Here is an 11,348-nt window from a genome sequence, read left to right as displayed (position 1 = left end):
GTACAGGTAAGTTTTTACTAACCTAATGGTGAAGAGTTCATAGTTCCCATGTTTCCTGAACGCAGCACACGTTATGTGGTGTTTTCTGATTGGATGTTTTACAGGAAGCGAGAAGGCTCTCCACGCTTTGCGATTATACCAGATATCCACTCAGATGGACTGTACAGTATTTTCCATCGAGCTGAGTTAAACTGAGGTTCAGTGGATACAGTTTTGAATGGAAACTATCACGTTTTTATTCCTCGCGTGCTCTCAGGTAGCTCTGACGTGTGTCCTCGTGTTACTGAAGGCAGAGCAGCTGTCAGCTGACGGAGGCGGCTGGTGAGTCCACAACACTGGACCTATACACACATATGTTTGTGAGATTATTTTAAAATATTAGTCTCCAATTTAGATGTTTATATTTTACTTCAACATGTATTGAACCAGTCGCACAATGTTGCTAAATTAACCCAAAAACCTGCTGACTGACTGAACCTCAAACCAAACTGCATTTAAAATTCTGTCAATTTATCGTTTATGAGCAACTTTGCACAATTAAAACCAGCAGTGGAAGAAGTACTCAGATACTTTACTGCAGTAAAAGTACCGATACAACAACATAAAAATACTCAAGTAAAAGTCCTGCATGAAGAATCCTACTACAGTAAAAGTACATAAGTATTATGAGCCTGATGTAATTAAAGTATTGCAGTAAAAGTACATAAGTATTATGAGCTTGATGTAGTTAAAGTATTGCAGTAAAAGTACATAAGTATTATGAGCTTGATGTAGTTAAAGTATTGCAGTAAAAGTACATAAGTATTATGAGCTTGATGTAGTTAAAGGAATACAGTAAAAGTACATAAGTATTATGAGCTTGATGTAGTTAAAGTATTGCAGTAAAAGTAGTGGTTTGGTCCCTCTGACTGATATATTATTATATATGACATCATTAGATTATTAATAGTGAAGCATCAGTGTTAGAGCAGCATGTTACTGTTGTAGCTGCTGGAGGTGGAGCTAGTTTACACTACTTTATATACAGTTAGCTAGTTTAGTCCAGTGGTTCCCAACCTAGGGGTCGGGCCCCTCCAAAGGGTCAGCAGATAAATCTGAGGGGTGGTGAGATGATTAATGGGAGAGGAAAGAAGAAAAAACAAAGTTCTGATACACAAATCTGTTTTCAGTTTTTGGACTTTTTCTCTAATCTTTGATTTTTGCTGAAATATTGGATCATTTGAACATTTATTGAAATGAAAGCATGTGAGAAGTTTAGAGGGAAAAATCACTATTTGGTGGAGCTGTTAACAACTCATAGACATGTGAAATGTGACCCCGACTACACACTGCTTTTTGTAAGACGTCAAAAGCCAAAAAGGTTGGAAACCACTGGTTTCATCTTTAACAATGTGTTGTATTTTAAAAGCTTGTTATATTATCCATTGTGTCAAATCTTCATCTGAAAAGTAACTAAAGCTGTCAAATAAATGTAGTGGAGTAGAAAGTACAATATTTCCCTCTGAGATGTGGAAAGTAGCATCACATGGAAATACTCAAGTAAAGGATAAAAAAATAAATATGATGAAAATGCTTGAAAGATAAAATACCCCTGAATCAGCCCGGAACCTGCTGTCTGACTGAAACTTCATTTAAAATTCTGTCAATTTAACATTTACCTTGTTAAAGGCACATTTACACACATCAGAGAGCTTCTGAATCGCCAGCAGGAACTTTATAACTCAAGTCAGAGAAACTGAAAAATAAAAAAATTAATGTGATAAAAATGCTTAATGATAAAATACATACAGATTATTTGACACATGCTGGTTGGTTTAACATTATTCTCTCTGCACTGTTTAGCTATAAAATAAAGAAAAAAGGAAGTGAAGTATTGTATTAATAGTGATCAGTACATAGAGTCAAATGTCACTATTAAAATATTTTTTGCCATTTTCATGCACATGTGATCAGATTATAAAACGACAGTGAGGTTAACTTGATGTAATCTGAGCGTCTGTCTGTGTTCAGGTCATTAAACTCAGATTACAGATTAAATGATGAAGGTCCTTGTAACATCGACGTGTTGGACGGCTCTTCAATCTCACATCGGGAGTTCATCGAAAGGTAAGTATGACGATTATCAATCAACCAAACTTTATTTAAACTTCATTAAGAACATGTGACACAGAACCAGACATCGATTTCATCATCGTTAGAGTGGATAAAAAATGAAATGAAGATCAGTAAAGTTTAAGATCTAAAATGTGCAATAATTTAATCACACATTGAGATAAATTAGAAAACATGAAATGTCAACAAAGAAAACTAGGTTACATTACATTTGAAATAACAGTCAGATATGTTTAAAGTTGCCTGTAGATCAGATGATCTACTTTTAGTTAATTAAGTAATTTATATTGAATTATATTGAAATATTTGGTAACACTTTCTATGACGCTCATGTCTATAACACAGTATAAACATACTTATAATGTGTTATAATCTGCTTATGGCACTGTATAATTATAGTTATAAGCATAAATATTCATAATAATCATAACACATTATAAAGCATTTATAATGTCTTATAAGGTCAAGTATCATAATACTTCATAATTATTGGTCACTCACTGACATTTGTGTGTTAGTTGTAATACATTATAATAATTTATAATACATTATAATCACTTAAATGTTTTTAAGGAGTCACTTTTGTTGTTCAAACGTTTACATGAAGTAAAATATACAGCTAGAGGTGAAGTAGAAATAGTTTCAGGTTTTATCTATAATTTGAGTCTTTGGTTTTTTGGGTAAATATCACATTAGTGAAATGTAAATGTTTATCATTCAATTCTGTTATGACCTGTTTAACAAATAAATAACATTTTGTGTTGCTCTTGCATGAAATTTAATGATTTTTTTTTCACTTAAAGCAAACAATGACCACTTATAATGACTTATAATCACATTGTAATGCATGATAACAGTGGTTGAAATGCATTATAAAATGATGATGTATGACAACTATGACAGTTAAAACACACTATGATCCTTTCAATAAATGTCAGTGAGTGACCAGCAAAACAATTGACCTTATAAGTCATTATAAAATACTTTAAACTGTGTTATGATTATTGTTATAAAGAATTATGAATATTTATGAGAGCTTATAACTATAATTATACTATAACTATAAGCAGATTATAACACATTATAAGTATGTTTATACTGCGTTTTAGACACGGGCGTCATAGAAAGTGTCACCAAATATTTAACTTAATTCCTGCCGGGCGCCATTATTCTGTTATAATTATATTGTATGTTTTGTTTGTACTGTGTAATTCATGATCAATAAAGTAAAAATAAATCAAATGAAGACTAATAATAGAAATGTTAAAGTGAAAAAATAAAAACAATAAAATGGATAAAAGGCAAAAAAATAACAGATAAACACAGCAATCTATTGATATATTAACAAAATATAACTTATTATGATATGAGACGAGCTGTAATTTATGTTATTATAATAAAGCAGGTTATAGGATAAACATGTTTACAAGCAGCAGTACAGGTCGCTTCTAGCTGAGCAAAATTAATTGATTAGCAATAAGGCGGGTTAATATCCTCTCAGAAATATGATCACTCATCATATATCAGTATTAAAATATTATAATATGTCAATATTCAAACTACCTTCACTTCTCTTCACCCGACAGCAGAATTTAATCAGTTAACGAGGATTAACGACGAGTCACATGTTCTAAATGAATGATTTAATAAAAACATGCCGGGTGATGCCACATGTATGTTAATAAAATGTTTATTTCTGTCCCCAGATACGCGTACAGCAGACCGGTCATCCTCAGAGGTCTGACTGATAACTCGGTACGTATTGATTACACAGACACTGATGATTGATTCCTGTTTTCCTGTTCAGGTCTTATAGTCTCTGCCTCTTGATCATTTTATTATTACGCTGATCTCGTTATATTCAATTATTATTATTATTCTGTGAATAAATTCTGTGGCTTCGTTTTCTTGGTGAACCTTTCATATAAAATATGACATCACATGTTTATGTTTGAACTGTAATATTCTCCTTTATTAAATGTTGTATTTCAAACAGGATAAAAGAAATTAATTTTAAAATTTTATATAACAATTACACTTAACATATAAAATGCAATTGTAATTTATATTAACATATAAATAATAAATTATGTAATAAGACCATTTAAAAGCTTACCGACATCAACGATAAATAAAATTAAATAAAATACATTTTGTTATACGGAGCCAGAAAATGTTGTTATCATTTCCCTTCATGATGCAGATTCTGTAGAATATAAATGAATGTTGCAATGATGATGATACGATTAAGCACAAACTCTTAATAAATAAATTAATTAAATTAAATAAAAAAAATAGTTAATACATTTTACATACGCAGAGCAAATTTCTTCAAGTCTTCACTCAATATAAATGTTGAATGTACAATTTTGAGGTACTTGTATTTTACTTGAGTATTTCCATGTGATGCTACTTTCTACATTTCAGAGGGAAATATTGTACTTTCTACTCCACTACATTTATTTGACAGCTTTAGTTACTTTTCAGATGAAGATTTGACACAATGGATAATATAACAAGCTTTTAAAATACAACACATTGTTAAAGATGAAACCAGTGGTTTCCAACCTTTTTGGCTTTTGACGTCTTACAAAAAGCAGTGTGTAGTCAGGGTCACATTTCACACGTTTTTTCTTCTTTCCTCTCCCATTAATCATCACGGTAAGGAAAGGATCTGAATACTTCTTCCACTGCTGCTGTCTGAATACATTCAGTCTGCTCTGTTAAATAAATACTGGAGTTAAAAAAATAATATGTTGACTTTGTTTTAGAAATTCAGGTTTTTGTGCTCCAAGTCAAGCTTACTGGAAGAATATGGCGACCGGAGAGTTCGGCTCAGTACAGCGAACACTTACTCCTACAGGAAAGGTATGACGTCAACACCCGTCATGCTCCTGTTGTTTCTGTCTTTATTAGGGTTCCCATTAACACCAGTATAAGCATCAGCTGTTCTTCCTCCACACATACAATCATACATACACTCTATAACCTCATAAACACAAACTAACCAGCTCATTGAGTTAAATGTCAATATTTCACCAGGACATTAAATTATAAATCAATCACAATTCAAGAATCTATAGCAAACTTTTTTCTTTCTTCATCATTCTTCATCAAACAATCATTCTTACTAAACATAAAACATTGTCCTTAAATTATCTATTTATCCATCCTACACTTTCACACATTTAATTCCAAGAAGAAATGTATGAAAATACATTTCTCATTCTCTTCATAGGAGTGATTTCTACTTTCACTCAGTGAAAGAGTGGTGCATGTAGAACAACCAGCCCTATAAACATGTTGATAATCAGTGTTTAAGTTTGATTAAAATAAGTTTGTATTTGTTCAGATATAATCTCTTTATCAGCAGCTGGTGACAAACTCACAGGGTTTGTTGTGATAATCCGTAGTAAACTTTGGGCTCTGCCTGATTTTTATTTTCATTTTGTTGACTCTTAAACAATCTGCTTGACTCATTGTAATGTATTTATTCCAGTGGACGTCCCTTTCAGAGAGTACGTGGAGATGTTACTGAGGCCTCAGTCTGTCGACGCTCTCGGCAGCGGTGAGTAAAACGCTCGGAAACCGTTTATAGGGTTTATATCAGAGGTTTTCAAACTGAGACGCGGAGGGAGAGACTCCTTCTACGAGCCATAACTTCCAGAGGAAATGATCATCTCTGATGTGCAAACCTCCTTAAATCTGCTTGAAGTCATAGAAAAAATAAGTTCCCTACAACTGCAGAACTTGGCTGAGAATCATCACATTTTAAAGTTTTCTTCAGTATCAAAGTAAACCAGTGACAGTTCATTAACTGTTGTTTTAACTCTGTAACTAATACTACAGTACTGCTTATACTACTACCACTACTACTACTACTACTACTACTACTACTACTACTACTACTACTACTACTACTACTATACTGCTGTCCTTTTATGGAGCCAATTTACCAAAATGTAAACAAATATTGGCTGAAAATAAAACGAGGCTTAAGATGTATCCCGCAGCTAACTCTAGCAACATTATACTTCCTGTTTACATAAAGCCCACAAAGCATTATGGGAGCTGTAGTTCCAGAACTGAGAGCATGATCATCCCCCACATTGAAGTCAGACACGGAACAAAGAATAATAACAGGAGCGACAAAATCCATTAATATGAATATTTTTCATTATTTTATGACATCGTCAATGCTCAGATTAGTTTATCCAGTTATACATATATTTATCCTGCGTTGAAAACCAGCAGACATGGAGGTGACTGTAAACGAAGGGTTTGGGGGGGACACAGTGTCAGATTTTAAAACCTCTGCTCTATATTATTATATGCGGTGAAGAGGATGAGGAAGATATTTTGGACACTAAACCCAGTCTGAGATAAAACAGATTATTTTTTCAGATGTTACAGAATAACATGACCAGTAAACTCACCTTCATGTGTAAAATCAGCGGAGTGTTCCTTTAAGCTGCCAGATCATTTAAATAACTGACGTCTCCCTCGTCAACAGACACGCTGTATTTTTTTGGAGACAACAACTTCACCGAGTGGCAGAGTCTGTTCGAGCACTACGAGTCTCCGCCGTATGTGCTGCCGCGCACCAGCGGAGCGTACAGCTTCGGGATCGCAGGTGACGTTTGTTTTCATTTAAAAGAACCACAAATTTACAGCCGCTTGCTTGTCAAACTGTGTTTTACAGCCTCTTTCATACGTGTTAGTGCAATTCAAAGTGTTTCACAGCTGATATAAGACAGTACAAACATAAACAGACCAACAATTTGAGACTAATGCACATAAGAAAAAGAAAAAAACAATAAAACACAAAGTAAGTTTTGCAGGTTTTTGGTCATAAACCAAAGAACTTGACAAATTAAATATGTTTATTTGACCTGATGGTGGCGCTGGATGAACGTCAACTTTTCCCTCCTCAGGCCCTGGAACAGGAGTTCCCTTTCACTGGCACGGCCCGGGTTACTCTGAGGTCATCTATGGCAGGAAGGTAAAAACAATTCATTTAATTTAATTTAGTGATGAACTGGTCAATAATCTGGAGTCAAGTGAGATAAAAGTCACAGTTTGAGCATCATGAAGCTGTTACACAAATCCCAGAATAATTCAGCGTTCCTCACACAGCGCTGGTTCCTCTACCCGCCTGATATGGAGCCTCATTTCCACCCGAACCGCACCACCCTGTCCTGGGTGACGGACACCTACCCCAACCTGCCGGAGGACGAGGCTCCGCTGGAGTGCACCATCCGACCCGGAGAGGTAACGACATTTTCTTCTTCTTTTTCTTCTTCTTTTGTCCTTTCTGTTAATCTTTCACAAGACTGTGATTTCACTTTACAGAGTCCAACTGTTGGATGTGATTGTGATGAAATAGAATTTGTTTTGATCAATAAAGTCAGTGTGTTGAGCTTCAGGGCCACCGTACAAAAGTGTGATTATGTCACATGACTGGAGACACAAACAGAAGGAATAAAAGCAGTAATGCAAGTAGCGTTAAAACGGGGAGAGACTTCATCAGTGTGGAAGAAGTTTAGTTGCAGAAGATCAGATGTACAACAAACATTAACCTTTAGGAGTCGCCGATCACGCCGGCGTGATCAAATGACGTGTCTGTTTCAGGAAGTCGTAACATAAAAACAAAGTCACATTAAGTTTTGCTGTCAACTTCTGTCGAAAGTGCTGGCTTGAAACTCTGTGCCGGTTTTTGTTTGGTGTTGATAAACCAAGTAAAAACGGAGATACGTTGATATAAAAATCATCATCAAGCGTGCGAGATCAGACGGGGCAGACGTCGCATTTATTTTATATCTTCGTCATTTTTTGTCATATGACGGAACGGAAAAAAATGCTCGAATCTGCTGATCGTGCTCCACAGATTCAACATTTCAGGAAGGGAGCCGAGTCAAGGGGAAGACGCTGATGACAGCTCATTGTTGGAATCAGAGAGCAACAACCGGTTGGGTTGAGCTTTTTCTCTCAACCCAACCGGTTTGAGAGAGGGGGGGGAGTGGGGAGAGAGACACAGAGAAGCATCATAACAACAATAATAACAATAACAGAGATAATAATAATAATAGAGATATGATAGTGGCACAGCTGAAAAAGAAAAAAAAACGCCTATGGCTACCTCTGCTTTTTGTTGTAAATAGTTCTCTATAGTTTGATTTTATCTCAGTGTTGCCTTTAAATATTATATTTGTACTATTTGGGAACCTCACTACACTCTAGGAATGCAAGACCTGTAATATAGTTCTGTGTCTAATAGTTGACATCAACTATTTTGAAGAGCGGCATTGCTAACAAGTAAAAAAACGCCTGTTGTTACATCTGCTTTTTGTTGTAAATAGATGTATATGGATTGATTTTATCTCAGTGTTACTATTATATGTTCACATTTGCAACCTTTAAAATGCTTTATTGAACATGTTTGTGTTTCTTATAGTGAAAATACTACAATTTTTCAAATCGGATTTTATGTATTTTGTGTGTTTTTTTTGGTCCAATATGATGATATAGTATGTCAAAGTGAAACAATAATTGTCTGGTCATATAGGTGATGTGCTGAAAAAAAAGGTACCAAACATTGGCATGTTTAACATTTTTCAAAGTGATAAAATCACTGAAAATGGCCAAAATAACCCAAGACTCCTAAGGGTTAACATGTAAGAAGTGCAACGAGACTGTAACAACAAAAGGAGGCGATAAAACAAACTTATCTCACCACCTCAAGCAGAAGCAAGCGGCTGAGTACGAGGAGTATTTTGTCATATCGTCATCACAGAAATACCCTGAAATATCGTGATATTGTTTTAAAGAAAGACGTCATGACTCACATCTGTCCAGAGTTTACAGAAGTTAACAGGAGAGTTTTCTTGAAGGAGCGTGAAGCTTTTTTGTTGTTGTTTTTCTAACAGGTGCTGTATTTCCCGGACCGCTGGTGGCACGCCACTCTCAACCTGGACACCAGCGTTTTTATCTCCACCTTCCTGGGCTGAGCTTCCTGTTCAGCCGCTCTGCTTTTCATCACAGACTTCGTCTTCCAGAGCAGGCTGACGGCGGGAAAAACAGACTCAAATACGGATTGAATTTGATATTTCAGCAGAACGATTGTTTTAATTAAGAGACGGATGATATTTTAATCTGAAGTGATGCAGATATTTAATTCCAGCACAGTTACATTCCAGGTGAACAGTTTGGAAACAGTCCTTATTTTTCTGTCTTTAATGAAACCATGCTTTCTAATAATAATAATAATTATAATTCTGTGTTATTAAAGACCAAAGCAGGAAAAAGAGACGAACCAGATGTTGCAGATCAGAGGAAAACATGTTTTAATTATGTGTAACTTAATTTATAAATGAGATGTGAAGATCATTTTCAGATGGAAATATATTGGTGCTCTGTGTCATCATATCGTCATTAAGTGATGAAGAACAAAACATCTGCTCCAGTCAGTGTTGTGTCAACAATATGGACGCCTGCTATTAAAATGTTTTTGCAGATAACAGATCATTGTTGTTGTTTCTTTGTACAGATTTTTCACTGCAACAACATCATGTGTTTAGTTTCTAAAGGTTTTTCTGTCTAAAGAAACGTTGGTCTCTGCTGCGTCTCTCAGTGTTTACATTCACTTCACTCTGTATATCATCAATCAATCAATCAATCAATCAATCAGACTTTATCTGTACAGCAGCTTCCATACAGGTTCTGACAAGCTGATAATCGGACAGAACAAATGTAAGCAGTACGGTGATACCAGTACCAAACCAGTAACCTTAAAGTGATACCAGTAGAACCTTTTTCTTCCACTTCATTGAAGTGAATGGAAGTTAAAACGCCACAACTTCTCCCCATCCGAATGATTTTTACACCAATACATTTTGAAAGTGCTGAAATTATTGAAATGTTAATTAATTAACTGTCCAATGAAGTATTATCACCACAGACTGTTCGGGTTGTGGCTGCTGCCGTAGTGGGACAATCACACAATAAATCGAAGAACGCTTGCAGTGATTGGCTGAGAGCAAAAACAAACAAATAGTCAGTTTTTTCTAGACGTGAGTTGACTGGAGGAGTTTTGTTACTTCCTGGTTCTGGGTTACTTCTGTCGATATTTTAGCGCTTAGTTGACAGTTAAACAATTTGAGACTAATGCGCATGAGAAATAAAAATTATGAAAATGTAGTAAAATAAAATAGATTTAAAAAAAAAAAAACTACAACAATAATAAAATGGACAGAACTAAAAATTAAAAACTAGATAATAGATTTCAACACTTCCAGCTGCTCAGAGCAGAAAAGCTGCACTTTGTTACAACTGACTGTTTATTTATGAAGCCGTTCTGCAGCATATCTGTGCATCTTTTTGTTGACTGTGAGGTTTGAACAGAGTTTAGTAAAATAGCTTTCATGTGTGCTGCTTCCTTTATGTGGAAACTTACAGTCACTGGTTTCTCTTAAAGCTCTGAGTATCATCATCTGTCTGCTGATGTCAGGATGCTTTCTAGGAGGTTTTTAATGCGTCTAATTGCTGCCGTTTCTCTTTTATTGTAGTTTTATTCATGATTTTATTACTTTATATTGACTAACGAGAGGTTTCTAAGTGTCTGCGATCACCGCCGGAGATGAAAACACAAATATTTAAACTGTCAGAAATGTTTTAAACTTCAGCAGGTTGATGCTTCACATTAGACGACCGACCGTCACGCTGCTGCTTCAGCTGAAAACGAGTTTCTGTTAAGATCATTAAAGTCTTTGAGAAATACACAGAAAATGAGATTTTATTGATTCAAAGCTGTAAGTGTCACATTTAAACAGACGATCATGGCTAAAATAAATGAAGCTGTATCAGGCTTCATTCTGATTGATTGATCAGTTTCCAGTATGTAGTTATAACCTGATACTGATATAAGATGATCAATATATTGTACAGTATGTGCACTTGTATGGAAGATTTAAAATGCTGCACTTCTACTAGAGCTACAATGATTAGTCAATTAATGGATTAGTTGATCTACAGAGTATTTGGATAATCGAGTAATCATTTTAGTTACTTTTTAAGCAAAAAAGTAACTAAAATGATTACTCAATTACTTCTCAAATGTGAAGATTTGATGTTTTTCTTTGTCATACATGATGTAAAACACTGAAGGAGGGAATTAAAAGGAGCATTTTGAACTACTGACTGACATTTTATAGATAACACAGTAAATCAGGAAAATGACT

At 34.9% G+C, this 11,348-nt stretch overlaps 1 protein-coding gene across 1 annotated transcript; it reads left to right on the top strand.

The window, feature by feature from the left end:
- Positions 1-51: 51 nt before the first annotated feature.
- On the top strand, positions 52-9,631 carry jmjd8 (jumonji domain containing 8). Its single transcript, XM_067615973.1, has 9 exons — positions 52-321; positions 2,011-2,106; positions 3,819-3,867; positions 4,884-4,980; positions 5,612-5,680; positions 6,626-6,745; positions 7,047-7,114; positions 7,249-7,383; positions 9,039-9,631. Exons 1-9 carry the CDS (start codon positions 218-220, stop codon positions 9,117-9,119), a joined length of 819 nt encoding a protein of 272 aa, XP_067472074.1. The 5' UTR covers positions 52-217; the 3' UTR covers positions 9,120-9,631.
- The last annotated feature ends 1,717 nt before the right edge of the window (positions 9,632-11,348 follow it).

This window comes from Thunnus thynnus, chromosome 17, assembly GCF_963924715.1.
Source record: "Thunnus thynnus chromosome 17, fThuThy2.1, whole genome shotgun sequence".
Lineage (NCBI taxonomy): Eukaryota > Metazoa > Chordata > Actinopteri > Scombriformes > Scombridae > Thunnus > Thunnus thynnus.
This window is presented reverse-complemented; position numbering and strand designations above follow the sequence as displayed.